We start from the raw sequence: 15,279 nt of genomic DNA on the forward strand, positions 1-15,279 counted from the left end.
GGAACCTATCATATTCACACGAGTTTGAAATGCCCAAAAAAAAAAAAAAGTCTGATTGGATTATCAATCATCTCTACTACAATAAACCAAAACTTCTTAATGAAACCAGAGTTTTTTTTTTTTTTTTTAATATCAAAAGAGATCAGCGCATTTATTAAATTCAGCAAACAGTACAAAAACGAAACAATCATATGAGGTTGACAGAAAGAATAATTCCTCAGAGCACCTTAAGGCTCCTATTCTAAACAAGAACAAGAACTCAGTATACTCTCAGTACACCTACTTTTTAGAAAGTCCACGCACCATTATTCCAAACAAAAACCTAAATACTCTGAAGCAGTAAATTAAAATGACCCTTAGAGCTAGTGGCTTTGCACCAAGATCAAAGATCAAATAACAATTGGAGTAGAGAATGACGTGTCACTATCCACTCCATCTTCATTCATTAGAACCACCCAAATTGATAAGCCCTAATCCAACTCAGCCCAATAAGAGACCCATGCAGTCCACATGGAGCCCATCATCCAAAATTGAAACCAAACTCCTCAATTACAATCAAAAGTCCACCCCAGGCCCAACAATCTTGGAACCCAGCAGCAAACCCTAGCATGGGGATCAGGACCACCCTCACCACTACCGCCGTAGAAGCCACTTCCATTGCCGCCGCAAAGGCCCTTGCCACCACTGCACAATCCCACACTCAGGCTAGCTAGACAGAAGCAAATTCACTTCCGATAGAGAAGAGAAAGCTCCATCACCGTTTGAGTATGAGTATGAGAAAGCCGCATAAGCAAGAGTTGAAAAAAGAACAAAAATAGAAGAAATCCACTATTTTTTTTTTTTTTGAAAAGGAGTTGATTGCATTAGTAATCAAGCCATAAAACAGGTCAGAGTCTAACAAAGTTTACATAAGCAAGCTGGTCAAACAACCAGAAACCTATCTAAGCCAAACTAAACTCATTAGTAATCTAAGGGACGCTCGCTGAAAGCAAGCCTACACTAAGCAAGATAACCTCGCTTCTTAAGGCAAAATCATTCAACTAGCCTATTCTTGCCAACACGCAATTGTGGTACAAAAACAAACTAGAAAACATCTTAGAGAAGCATATAGAGATTAAACCCTACTCAAGACCAAGACTTGCATCCAGAATGACTTCGGAGAGAAAACGCTAAAACAATGCCAACTCCTTCCCCTTAGGGTCAGGATTGGCACCATCTTCAGCAGCTAACAACCTCGGCAACAGGTTGGTCTTCTTGCTATTTTTTGGAGTCTTCTTATGCTCCTCATCCTTCTTGACTATTTTATTCTTTCCAACAGTACCATATGGCAGTTTGTTGAGACTGCCTCCAGGGCGACCACGTTTTCTCTTTGGTTGATCATTAGTGCTAGGAGTCGCCTTAATAAGCCCCATAGTTATTGCATCCAAATTTTTCTTTCCCACAGCCAAACTAAGACGAAGCTTATTTGGATAGATAATTACCTCGTCACCATCACGAGGACGACGCAGCCCAGTAATCGATGGTACCTCCTGTCTTGATTCCCCAGTATCCCTGATCTGAATCTGCCTTCGAACCCAACCCATTTGCACCACTGTTTGAGGCAAAAATGCTTCTGAAATAGACCGAGGAGACTAAGGTTGGACCATGAGGATAAACCCTAGTTGCCGCGATGCTTGTTTCCAGCCCTCCACACAGCACCTCCAAAGCAGAAGGCGGCTCCACCATACCAACAGATGCCTCCTCTTCCTCCAGCATCTCAGGCCCAGAACATGGTAACCCGATGTGCATAACCAGCCCACATCTTCCACACCGCCCAAACATCTTATCGTACTTGAAGTGCACCATGAACTGAACGGCATCTTCAACCCATAAACGACGCTTAAGCAACAGCGACCTTGTATAATCTACCTCGACCCGAATTCGCAACACCCTGGTCCGGAAAGCCACCCTATCATACTCCATGAACTCACCAAGTGTGCTTCCAATGAGACGCATGATTCTCTCGGATCGGAAGGCCGAAGGAACCCCTATCAATGTCATCTAGTACGATGACTTTTGTAGCGGGACTGACATCACCGAACTCACACCATTATATTCCGCTAAAGCAATCGGAGCTCGATTGAATCCCTAAAGGCCTCCCTTCCAAACCCTAGTTCGATCCACCGGATCTAAAAACGTTATCAAAACCCGATCATCCTCCCGAGCTTCTTCGACATGCATCATGCCATTGATCCTCCACGCTGACTTGAACATACCCAGAAAAGAGCGGCGCGTATACTCCCTAGCAGTTAGGAGCTCTCCTAGCAGTTATGGATGCCATCGCATCAATAGAGGCCATGCTGCGTTGAAAAGTTCTCACAGACGCAAAAAACCCTAACCCTAGAGGAGAGCAGAGTTTTGCGGCTTCTTGATTTTTTTTTCTTGAAGAAATCCACTATTGGAGTATGAGTATGAGTATACGATCAAAAAACATTGTTATCATGAAAGAAAAATATTGGCAATAAACCAATCAATAATCATTCTCTTCTGGACCTATAACTATTGGAAAATTTCTAAGCTATTTTTTCAACACCTTTAAAGTTTAAACTATGGGTCTTAGAAGTTGCATTCACAAAAAGACACTTGATTCTACTACAAAGACTAGAGCATAAATAAACAAAACAACTGGTATCACTAGGCAAGTGGGTCCTCTTCATTTCAGCGTTATCAAGCCTTGTGGTACGTAGAGGATTACAGTTTTTGATCTTCTTCTCTTTCCACTCCAGCTTTTGATCATCTTCTCTTTCCACTCCATGATACTCACTAAGACTCTCTTCATATACAACCATGTCTGTTGGATTACTGTAAAGAATATACATGCTGGCGTTCTCTTGTTTATTATGATCACGAACCATATATATGTCACGCGTCTCTTCTTTGTCTTGATCAAACTTTTTCGACCTCTTCATCACAACTGCACAAGTTTCCATAAGCAAGATCGGCTCAAGCCTATAGCTCCACTTATCGAAAAACTTTAGGCTGAGGGATCTACTCCAGGAATCACTGTTTCCGTATTCTCTCATGACCCAAAAATCAACAACATAATATATCCCTTGATGCTCAAACAGCCGATTATACTGCATCATGTACAGGCATCCTTCACAAGAAACTCCCAAATGGCATTTAAAAGTGAAGTTCAGAATACTAGGCACCTGCATTTTCCGGAACCCCTCCTTCGCCAAATCAAAGGCAAAGAGAGCTATTGGTATTCCAAAATACTCACGAGGATCAGGGGTGTATCTGTCAAGCGCTAGCCAATGAAGTGCCTCTCTAAAAAGCAGCCCTTTCCGTTGCAGCGTGCTGTTCACAGGGGATTTAATTGATTTCCACGTTTGAGCTCTCAACGAGAAGATGCTAAACTCTCCCCAACTCGGAAAATTCCTTCTTAAAACAACTTTATAGTCGTCGGTGTCAGAGACATGGCCAAAGCCACATGTGGAAACCCCCCATGGAAGATCAAAGCCTTTCTCAGGTATTTCTTTGTAGAATCCGGTTGATGGGTTCCAGATAAACAAGGATGAACCACATTTAGGATCCATAAAATTAATGTTTGGATATTTACAACAGTTATAACAGGCTACTAACCCATTGCAAGAGCCTAAAAAGCGGAGAGCATGGCCCGGTTTCTTGAATGGGGTGTTCAGCTGTCCGACTCTGAGCGAAGAATTCTTAAGCTCCTTTAGATCCCCCAACTCCAACTCTAGCGATTTGTATTCATGTCTGACGAGAACAAGTCTCTGGCAGAGGGTTTGCCGCTCAGAAGCTGATTGTATGTGCGACTTGGCAAACTTTGGGTCGGAGAATAGAGAGCGCCACCGTTTACAAACGCACCTGCATCGCCCTACGGGTTTGATCGGCAACCTCGTCACAATTTCCACTATAATATCTTCAGGTATTATTGCAGTTTCCCTCATGCGCGCCATGAACGACAATGCTTTTGTTTAGGTTAGCACTTGGCACAAATTATATTTTTATGGGTCCTTGACCAAAAGATGAGATCGGTAATTATATCGGCAATCAAAACTAGCAATCCTAATGTTTGGGGTAATACCTAACGTAAAGTTCACTTTCTGTAATTGGGCCGTAGTAAATGTACTATTTGGGCTAAAATCACCATGCCCAATGTGTTTCTGATCAACTTTGACATTTTTCTTTCGTGTTTCGTCTATAGTATTTTTTTTTCTTTTGGGGATTGTTTTCGGTATTAATGTACTGATATATCAAGTAGATTAGTTTAATATAGAGGTAAACTTACTCAATACAAAGATAGACTTGAAGCTGGTGTACTAACGTATGGAGTCAAACTACTTCTGTATCAAATTTACTAATCGGTACATTAATATCTCGTAAAACTTTCCTCTTTTTGACCACCTTCACAAATTTTTCTTTTTCTAAGATTGCTCTTCTTTAAATTAAAATTGGACATAACCGCCTTGTCTATTCTATCGTTTATATACGTGCTGCTTGATCTTATCAGCTATCTTCCATGTATGGGGTTGATGATTAAGAAATCTATGGGGGTTAAGATTTGACTCATTTTGGACGACCATTGGATAACCATGTCCGCCTTGATCACGATATTTGACATAGATCTCTTGTTTTTTTCTCAGCCATGGGGAATTATAAGCCTAATGCTTCTAGACAACTTTGCTTCTTCTTACAAGCTACAACCACAAAATTCTTTTTCTTCCTCTCCAAGCTTGCTCCTATTCAAATCATAATCATAATGTTTTCTTCCTCGCCAAGCTTGCTCTTATCCAATCATAATCATAATGTTTTCTTCTTAAAGTATAAATGGATGAAAAATAAGGAGTGAGAGGAATGTTACAAACGTATGTCTTTTCATTTATGTGTGGTAGTGGTATGTTGTTTTACATTTGCTTCATGAATCCAACCGAGTACCCCTCCATGAAGCACCTCAAATATAAATGTAATTTCTATTTACTATTAATTTTCTGAAAATTTAATACTAAATTGAAGAATTAAGTCAATTAACCACCGCCTAGTATGGAATATCTCATGTTTATTGTCCGATTAACACCTATTAATTTGTGATTAGCAAATTTAAAGGATCTTCAGATTCGTGCGACTCTATCGCAGGAGTTAATTTGGCAATGTTTAAATATCCTCGTAAACCTTAATTCACATATTGATTGAGTTGATGTGTTATATGAACCGAAATTATTTGCTACCTCACGCTTGACAAAGAAGGGAAAAAACCAAAGAATTGAAACTCTAGAGAGATGAATGAAGTCGGTTGAAGGATCAAAAAACCCCGAGTTCTTTACCCTACCGTCCGTACGTGTCTAGCAAGTTCCATCTTGCACGCTAAACGTGTAAGGTCTAGAAACCTCCACGTCCGGACTTCAAATAAGCCAATGCCACCTCTATATACCTTATCAAGAAAGCCCAGAATCCTGAAACATATAAACCCTAGAAAACCCTCTGTCTCCCAATTCCCTCCCCTCATATTTGACAATGGCAAAGAAAACCATGGAAGTTGTGAAAGGCCTAGACTTGCAGAGGTACATGGGCCGCTGGTATGAAATTGCTTCATTCCCATCAAGGTTTCAGCCCAAGAATGGAGAGAACACTAGGGCCACCTACACTCTGAAAGAAGATGGGACTGTGAATGTGCTCAATGAGACCTTCACGGATGGGGTCAGAAGCTCCATAGAAGGCACTGCCTACAAGGCTGACCCTTCAAGTGATGAGGCAAAGCTCAAAGTCAAATTCTATCTCCCTCCATTTTTGCCCATCATCCCTGTTACTGGGGATTACTGGGTTTTGTATATTGATGAGGATTATCAGTATGCTCTCATTGGTCAACCTAGCAGAAATTACCTTTGGGTATGTGTATTTCTTTCTCTTTGTTCTATTGGGTAATTGTCCGTTTCTGTTTTTGTTGGTGGGATTTGTCTATGTTTTGTGTGTGACTTTGGTTTTGGGCATTTTGGTCAGATATTGAGCAGGAAGCCTCATCTAGATGAGGAGATTTACAACCAGCTAGTGCAGAAAGCCAAGGATGAGGACTATGATGTGACCAAACTCCACAAGACACCACAGGGTGAGAATCCTCCAGAAGATGCACCCACGGACACAAAGGGTACCTGGTGGTTCAAGTCCCTCTTTGGAAAATAGAGAATTTCTGATTGGAGTAGCATATTGGGGATCTGAGTATATTGTATATATGAATGAATAATCAGAGCCTCTTTTGCAACATTTAGGCTAGGAGTATCATTTGGTTTGTTAAAATATGCAACATAAAGTTTGAAGCCTACTGGTTGAAGTTGTGGAACAAATAGCTAAGAAATTTCCATCTGGATGGTTCTGTGTAATTTGTGTCTGTTGAGTTTGTCTTCGTTCTTCTGGCAATGTTTATCTGTTTTTTATTCTCCTTTGTTAATGGAATGACATTAGTAACTATTTGATATTGAAAGCAGAATGATACTCAAATTGTTCAACTTGTTAGTTTTTAAGTTACAGATAGTGATTCAGACTCTGACTCATATTCTGGTTGGTTACTCGCTCTTTTGATTCTAGAAATCATTGCGGCCAGTTTACTTTTCCATATTGCACCCATAAAGCAATAAATTGAGCTCCTTAAATAGTTGATTACTTGATACGGTTCAGGCATTTTTCAAAGAACAGTGACCTCAAAATCCCTTAATTGGTTTATGTGCAAACAGGACTTAGATTTCCACATATATTCGACACCAGATTGAATCCTAAGCACGTTAGGATTCCTAGTTAGAGATGGTTTAAGACTAGTTGTTCCCAATACAGTCACCAATCTTCATGTTTTCATTGCGTTACGATTTCTTGTGCTCGGAGCAGTGTCATCCATGGCTCTCAGGAGGGCAATTTCAATACCAGAAGATATTATAGCAGGGGAAATTGTCCTGAGGTTGCCGGTGAAATCCGTAGGGCGATGCAGATGCGTTTGTAAACGGTGGCGCTTTCTATTCTCTGACCCAGACTTTGCTAAATCTCACATACAGTCTGCTCCTAAGCAGCAACGACTTGTTTTTCACCTCGGCTATGAATTCCATTCGCAAGACTTGGAGTTGGGAATGCAGAAATCTTTGGTCAGAGTGAGTCCTCCGCCGTTCAAGAATCCGAAGCATGCTCTCAGCTTTGTAGGCTCCTGCAATGGGTTGGTAGCCTGTGTAAGTGGTGCTTCCATTCAAACTTGTCGACCTTCCAGGGAGATCAGCTTGTTTATCTGGAACCCATTAACCGGATTCTACAAGGAATTCCTAGGCCAAGGTTTCTATTCTCTGATGCGTGGTTTTGGTCATGTGTCCCGCGCTGACGACTATAAAGTGGTGGAGTTACTAGATCATGAACTAGTTAGGGAGATCCGCGTCTTCTCGTTGAGCTCTCAGACATGGAAATCGATTAAATGCCCTCTCAATCTCACGTTTACAACCCTGCAAGTGAAGGGGGTGTTTTTGAATGAGGCGCTTCATTGGTTAGCTTATGAGACTGATCGCCCTGATTTAGATCCACGAATAGCACCAGTAGTCTTATTTGTTTTTGATTTGGCAAAGGAGGAGTTCCGAAAAGTACAAGTGCCTCGTGGTGTTGTTAGATGCTCAATGTATGATAGGCGTCTGGGAGTTTCTTGTGAAGGATGCTTGTATATAATGTGCTTTCCAAAATCTGGTTACCGTTGTCGTGATGCTCTTCGTGTTGAATTTTGGGTCATGAGAGAATATGGCAACATTAGCAACATTTATTCTTGGAATATAATTAGTATAAGGATTCCCAATGAGTTTACTCGGTATAATCTTGAACCAATCTTGCTCATGGAAACTTGTGCAGTTGTGATGAACAGGTCGAAGAAGAGTGGCCGACTGGTTTCACAGCAGGGGAGTAACATCCGGAGCAACGATCGAGAGGACATATACATGATTCACCATCATACTCAAAAAGAGAACCTGAAAGTGTACATTGTTGAGTCTGATCCACCAGATATGATTGTATATGAAGAGTCTATTTTCTCTTTGTTAGTGAGTAACTAAGTGCCATTGGGCTGGTATGGAAGAAGGTCAAAAGACTCAAATAGTTGCCTAGATATCAGTTAGTTAATTTGTTGATTTCTGCTTTTAGTTTTTGGACTGCAACAAATATTGGTTAAAGGTTTTGGACTTCAGTTAAATTTTGTCCATGAAATATTAAATGACTGCAACTGCATCGAGGATGTCTGAATATCACCTGTTTTATTGATAAAATTTCCTAAATGATTTGTGAGAGCCTCATTTTAATCCAAAAGAACCCGTATATTTTGGATCAACATGAATTTTTTTCCTTCTATTTCATGATTAGCAAACAGAGAGGCTTATATATAATAAGATCATGGCTATGGTCATGACCTACACATATATAGTTGCATGAATCTATCCATACAAACATGAAGCAATTTGCAGATCCATAATGTCAAGGAATTGAAGAAGTAATAAGTTTTGTTTTTTGGGACAAACGAAGAAGTAATAATTCATTTATAGCAGAACAACTTGGATACATGATTTTGCTTCCAGCCTGAAAAGAAAGTAGGAAAGTAAACCAGGAAAAACTACTCTTTAATCACTCATTGATTTTTTCCAAATGGTAGTGCTAGATTTTCTCATCAAAACACTTCACTCTTGTTTCTGCAATGGTGCTGATCACAGGCTCCAACAGTTCCTCCAATATTCTAGCTTTGATTTGGCCTCTTCTTGGTGGCAGGGGTACAACAATCATGGGTTTTGCTGTTTTTGATCCTACCTTTGTTTGCTTCTTATTGCTTTGGTTTTCCATTTCTAGCAGAAAGTTTTGGTGAAAAAGATGGTACAAGGAGAGAAGTTGCATATAGGTGAAGTGAGGTGAGACTCAATTCTGTGTATACGATAGTGGGGAATGGGGATAAGCAACTATTAATCAGGCAATTATGTCAGAAGGCTAAATCTCTGAGTAATCCCACTGTAATTGTGGAACACTGGAACATAATCAACATATACATAATTGGAAAAGAGGTTTGATTCATACATTGTATTTGGAATACATATAAAACTAATACTATTATAGATGGATGTGAATTAAAGAGACGACTGTATTTTCAAAAGATAAGAAGACAACAGTAAAAGTATGGAAGATCTGGGTAAAAGACTAAAATGTTAGGCAATGATTATGGACATAAAGTTGCAGAGTAGTAAGATTACACAATTTAAGTCATAGCCTCAGTTGCAGGTTAAGCTTCAGGCCACAATCATCGAAAATGAAAAGTAGAAAATCTTCATACACTACTGTCAATCCAAATACTCGGTGCAGGTAGGTTTCAATGCAAGGAAATCGATGTAAAGGACAATCAATAATAGAGAAACTAAAATTAAGAAAATTTCAATAGTTACTCTCCAGATCAGTTTTTGTGCAGAAACTTCATCAATATTTTTGAATTCATCCACTGGAATAGACATGCACAAAGTAAGAGAAGTCATCAGTCCTTCAATTAGCAAAGAAAATATAGCATGCCCAACTACAGGGATATTCATTTTACACTAAAATGTAAACCATTTACATGTTAGGCAACAGATCCTCCGCATATACATGAGGGATATATGATATATCATACCAAAATATATCAAAATGAACTTCATGGCCTGATAACTTGTTTATCCAAGTCATTAACCAATTAAGGAGCCAGGTTCAACCCAAGAACTAACGCAGCTTCTTGCTTGAAGAAGTTGATGTGGAAGGGCCTGCTTGATCTCTCTCCATAGATGGCCGCTTTCCACAAACAGGACCAGGTTCGGTTGATGAGGGGAAGGCAGCAGCATCAACAAACTCATGATCTTCCACAGACAACTGTAAGTTTTCTCTGATCAGCATACCATCCACTTTTTCCTCATCGAAATCAATCAGAAACCCAAATTGGATAATCTGGCTCAATGTTTCTCTTGCTGCATAATGTCTTGCCTGCACTAACAGTCCTTCAGCAAGTTCGTCAGCGAAAGCTGCAACAAATTCTAGATCAGATTTTCCATTTGTGTACCCTGAATTATCAATGAAAAACTGCTTAGAATTCTTCATCCAGTAAACTAGCTTCGCTACGCTCACTTCCACTGCTGGACTTCCAGAACGCATTAGTCGGTAAATGAATTGATATGGTTTGTTAATCCTGTACGTTCGAAGTTGGATAACTGAAGATGCAGCATATTGTCTCTCTTCCAATGACATACACACCTGCCAACCAGCAAGAAAACCCAGAATAATCTTGATTAAACCCCTGCCAATCAATCCATATATTGCCCTTACTTCACCTAGTCCGCCACACATATTCTCTTTGCGCTCAACAGATTCAGAAACCTTTCTCACTCCAAGGGATTCATATATCTCATAAAGTCTTATAGGAGACAAACAATCGCTTGGGGGACACCACACAAACAATGGAGCCTCATCATAGCTCAAGAAAATTCTTTTCAGTTGCAAATCATCAGCAAGGAATACTTCTGTCCTGTTGATCAGATATATTTTCTCAGATGTTGACTTTGTGGCAGGTAATTTAGTCAACTTCTGTCTTAGACACTCTTCAAAGTTTGGATTCCAGTTGTCTACAACATACTTCCAGAAGGAGCACCAGGACTCTACCAGAGCCACTTGGCGGTCTTGGCCCATCACTGCTGCATCGCATTCATTCCAGAAACCCACGTAATCATCAATGGAGGGCTTCTCTTTGACTCCAAAGACTGAAGAAAACAAGGGGAGGAGCTCTTCATCATAATATTCATCCAGCGACTAGGTGTTGCGCCTAAGATTTGGATCACCATGAAGTACACAATGATCAGGGTTAACCCAATCATAATCATCAGTATCTATAAAAATTTCGGTTCCATCTGGCTCTTCTGGATGCCATTGGAACTTGTTCAGGAAGGTGTAAATACTTTTTATGAAAGTATTTTCAAAATAAGTGCCGTGCAGCTTAGAAAATATCCCATAAAGAAGAGAACAAACACTCAAAGGATCTACCTTCACACCGATATCTCGTAACTGACTCTTGTATACAAGAATATCAGTTCCATAAAAATTCTCATCAATGGTTGGTAACATTGTACGATCCAGAATACTTTCCCAGGCTGGATCAAACAGAATAGATTCTTCTGGTGTTTTAAACGGATCTGTCCAATCCGAGGTCTTCAAACACCTTCTTCCTGCAATGCTGTTGGTTAAGTCACTCAGTAAGGGATCATCAGGAGAGCTTGACGTCAGATTCTTGATGCACTTTAGCAATGAAATAATGCCAGCTCCAGTAACCTTTTCATCAATTGAGCTGCAGAGCCTTCGGATGCATTCGGTATACCAATGGTCGTTCGCCCATTCCACACCTAGAAACTCCAGAACTGCATTGTATTTTTCAAGGTCCAGAGACGGATGCAAGACCCTCCTCAGTAAATATATTGATGAACTGCTCAAAACATAACCTTCTATTTTAAATCCACCCACTAGGTCCCTGAAGTTTGGAAGGACGCGAACTGCCTCTTGAGGCCTTGCAGAGGAAGACATACCCTCAATAACATCACAAGGCACTATCACTAGACTCTGCAATTCAGCTCTAATGGACTCTCTTAAGTCTTTAAACTTGGGAATTGATGAAGCTTGAGCAGGTAAAAATTCAAAAATCTTACCCACTGGATAACACAAGGAGTGAAACTGAAAGGCATTCACAAATGCTGATGGGATACAATTGAGAATCCCCAAGTTCCATACATTTTCCAACAGTATAGAATCTCGTGATGAATTAAGAATGAAGTCAGCTTGAATTAAAAACGGGAAGTCTGTGACCATTGTCGTGGGGAGGAAAGCGAATATACCAACAGAAGAAGTTGCATTTCTCATCCTTTCTCCAGATGGGAAAGCAATGGTAATCACCCAGCTCTGCACATCCATCCTTACACCAAATCTATTCTCAGGTTTTACCGGAAATTCCTTTTCCCACAAGTAATAATCGCATAATTCCTCAGTATCATCCAAGTTTTTCTTTGAAAGTTGAACCACACGTGAAGAAACCTCCTTGTTTTTAGTCACACTAGATATAAGAAAGCTTGAAACCCTATCAGCTACTTCAGAATCATAGTCACGTACAGATAGTTGCTTTAACTTCGATAAGAACAGGATAATCTCTGGGCACAACTGTGACAATTGCTCTCTCACGGCTTCAACCATCTCAGGCTTTAGAGGAAGGATAACTGTGGTTGCAGGGTAGGCATTACTGAGCCCATACACATCATATATGCTAGAAATAGAAGGATGTCCACTCACCCACTGGGGAACTATATACCCAATACCACAATCTTGATCTGGTTCTTCCTGGAATCTAACACGATATCCATTGCTGAAAATGTAAGGCTGTGAACTCACAAGAAATACACTTTTGAATCCGCTTCCTGCAAGCAACTTGGGTATTAAGAGTTCAACTTCATAATAAATAATTGAGAGAGATAAGTCCTATGCAGAATGCTTCCAGTGGAAAACAAGAGCAAGTTAAAGACATTGGATAATTAGGAACTAACATAATGCATTCACTACTAGGGCGCACTCAAAGGCAACATAGTAGAGACCTACACTTCAAAAATTAATAAATTCTTTGATGCCTGTAAAACATTATTGGATAACTGAAAACTACCATTAACAACAAAAAGTTTAAAGAGTCATCTTCTACAGAACTTATTTAGTCAAGAAATGAAGGATGCATAAAGGAACATCAAAAACGTCTAAACCAGAAATTATAAAAGAGCCTGCAGGAAACATTACTCAACCACAAGAAACACAGACTAATCAAATGACAAAGCTCGAGCCCATGGATACATAAAGTTATTAACATTCCAAAGTCTAACAAGAAATTACCATTCTCTTCAATTAACCTATGCCGCAAATGGAATCCATGTTCTCCCTGGAAAAGCCAACTTCATTATTGAAAACCAACAGTGTAGCTGGTGCTCCAGTCTCAGTTATGTCTTCCTTGGTCAACACAAACTTCATCTCTGGCAATACACCTTCTTCATATTCATTCTCTTCTGCGTTCTACACACAAAAACCCAGAAACAGAATTCAAGATTAGAACAAAAAGTTGCACCGTTTTCAAGGTCAATCTCATCAGTATTTTACATATAAAAACCTAGAAACAAAATTCAAAATTACAATAAAAAGTTCATCTTTTTCAAGCTCATTCTCATCTGCATTCAACACACAACAACCCAGAAACTTTAGAACAAAAATTCGCATTCATCTGTATTTTAGATATAAAAACCCAGAAACAGAATTGAAGATTACAATGAAAAGTTCATCTTTTTCAAGCTCATTCTCATCTGCATTCAACACACAACAACCCAGAAACAGAATTCAAGATTGGAACAAAAGTTGCATCTTTTTCAAGCTCATTCTACATCTAACAACCCGGAAAGTAAATTCAACAAAACTAAATGAAAAAAGCTACAATCTTTCAAGTCTATAAGAACATTAAAGAGAAGGGGGAAATACCAGGATGAGTTCCCTCAAAAAGTTGGCATCTTTTGAGATGTTGGTCATCAGGGCTCGATGAAGATCTTTGCCTAAGGGGTTAGCTTCGTCTTTACCAATTGAATATTTCTGGGTCCGAATTTCTTCTATGTGAAGCTTAGCAGCTTCCTCTTTCTGGGTCCAATCAGAACTTGACTCACCTTCCATGGCTTCTTTCTCACTTCAAATGTAGAACAGTCCTAACAATCAGTCTAATACAAAGTAAGAATGAGAATCACACAAGAAATTGGAGTATTGGGTAATGCATAAGATGAAAGAAACAGAGGAAAACAGAGCATTAACCATTACCTGTATACGAAACCAAAGCGTTTTGGGGCTCAAGAAGTGATCTTTAACGAAAAAGAAACGAACTTTGAAGGAGATCTTCGATTTTGAGAAGTGGGCACGAAATGTGAATTCGGGCAGTGGTGAAATGATGGGTTTTATGGGTTTAGGGTTTTAGGGGAGTGGGGTTCTCTGAGAAAGTGGGTTGCAGACTTGCAGAGAACGGTGATGGTGAGAAAGTAGGTACTGTATTTCTTGCATGGTTTTTGACGAGACTAGATGAGTGAAGAGTCGGTTTTGACGTTCGTTATGTCCGGACCCACTGAAAACCCTCATTATGTATTAAAGATTTGGGCTTTTTAGGACCCAACCTTTTGGGATTTTTGTTTTTTTCTTTAAAAATGGTGGTCGAGTAAGCTACTATTTTGAGCAATTTAGGTATGGTCTCTCTCTAAGAGATATTTTTTATAAGTTGATATTCGAATCAGAGACCTCCTATTACTAGGAGAAGCCTTGCAGCGTCTTGCCTACTTGCAGTCAATGCTACACTAGATCAACCTCATTGGATTAAGAAAATTTTCTGTCACGTATGAAATTTTACTATTTTCTTGTATATGAGGAAATTGCCATGTTTCTAATTTTCACATAGACTATAATTCTCACTTCTTTTCCTACCACTAAAATTTAAAAATCGGTCAATTATCTGAATATTTAATTCATTGTGTCTGTTTATGATACATTAATGTGTCAATACACTAAGTATAGTAACACAATATAGAAGTAGACTGACTTGATTTTTGGTAAACTAAGCTTGATCTCGAGCTATATATGGCAGTAGAGACTTGGTCTACTACTAAAAAGAGTTGGTCTACATTTGATGATATGAATATGTTAGCATTTCGCAGAACTTTTTTTATATAGGAACACATCACTATATATGTTACCTACACTGATATCCAGATATTGTTATAAAACTATAAAGGGTCCTTGACCCAAAGCACCAAAATATGCAAAAATTATCCCACTTACCCCAGCAACAGATTTTTCTTCCCACTTACCCATTTTAACAGAAAATGACAATTTTGCCCTCAATCCAATTAAAATATTACAATCATGCCACTGCGTCCTCTCCCTCTCTCTCCAGTGCGACCCTGTCGCAGTTCCTTCTCCGATCACTCTCTCTCTCTCTCTCTCTCTCTCTCTCTCTCTCTCTCTCTCTCTCTCTCTCTCTCTCTCTCTCTCTCTCTCTCTCTCTCTCTCTCTCTCGGTCCTTGTTCACGCTGACGTCAAAGGTCTGGTGGTTCGAGGCGGTCGGAGTCAAGGAGCGACGATGAAGCTGCATGAAGACGACCTGGTACGCGATCTCGGAGTCACAAATTCGAGGCACCGGCGCCGGCTTTTGACTTGGGTGCCCAGTCGAAA

General features: G+C 39.7%; 4 protein-coding genes across 5 annotated transcripts; 2 read left to right on the forward strand and 2 right to left on the reverse strand.

Moving 5' to 3' along the window:
* Positions 1-2,529: 2,529 nt before the first annotated feature.
* Positions 2,530-4,083, reverse strand: LOC112183516 (F-box protein CPR1). The gene has a single exon (XM_024321900.2). It carries the CDS (start codon positions 3,960-3,962, stop codon positions 2,553-2,555), a length of 1,410 nt encoding a protein of 469 aa, XP_024177668.1. The 5' UTR covers positions 3,963-4,083; the 3' UTR covers positions 2,530-2,552.
* A 1,354-nt stretch (positions 4,084-5,437) lies between these two features.
* Positions 5,438-6,377, forward strand: LOC112189640 (temperature-induced lipocalin-1). The gene is made up of 2 exons (XM_024328987.2): positions 5,438-5,889; positions 6,001-6,377. The coding sequence occupies exons 1-2, from the start codon at positions 5,518-5,520 to the stop codon at positions 6,178-6,180; spliced, it is 552 nt and encodes a 183-aa protein (XP_024184755.1). The 5' UTR covers positions 5,438-5,517; the 3' UTR covers positions 6,181-6,377.
* Positions 6,378-6,546: 169 nt separating this feature from the next.
* Positions 6,547-8,066, forward strand: LOC112189639 (putative F-box protein At3g16210). Its single transcript, XM_024328986.2, has one exon. It carries the CDS (start codon positions 6,885-6,887, stop codon positions 8,064-8,066), a length of 1,182 nt encoding a protein of 393 aa, XP_024184754.1. The 5' UTR covers positions 6,547-6,884.
* A 1,263-nt stretch (positions 8,067-9,329) lies between these two features.
* Positions 9,330-14,077, reverse strand: LOC121051569. Of its 2 annotated transcripts, none has more exons than XM_040514144.1 (4): positions 13,882-14,077; positions 13,555-13,772; positions 12,922-13,098; positions 9,330-12,461 (listed from the first exon to the last, which is right to left on the reverse strand). In XM_040514144.1, the coding sequence occupies exon 4, from the start codon at positions 12,238-12,240 to the stop codon at positions 10,816-10,818; it is 1,425 nt and encodes a 474-aa protein (XP_040370078.1). In that variant the 5' UTR covers positions 12,241-12,461; positions 12,922-13,098; positions 13,555-13,772; positions 13,882-14,077; the 3' UTR covers positions 9,330-10,815. The 2 variants fall into 2 exon arrangements, with proteins under 2 accessions (XP_040370078.1, XP_040370077.1); XM_040514143.1 differs by having other exon boundaries at positions 13,555-13,784.
* Positions 14,078-15,279: the final 1,202 nt, after the last annotated feature.

The sequence above is a fragment of the Rosa chinensis genome, chromosome 2 (genome assembly GCF_002994745.2).
Source record: "Rosa chinensis cultivar Old Blush chromosome 2, RchiOBHm-V2, whole genome shotgun sequence".
In the NCBI taxonomy this organism is placed as follows: domain Eukaryota; kingdom Viridiplantae; phylum Streptophyta; class Magnoliopsida; order Rosales; family Rosaceae; genus Rosa; species Rosa chinensis.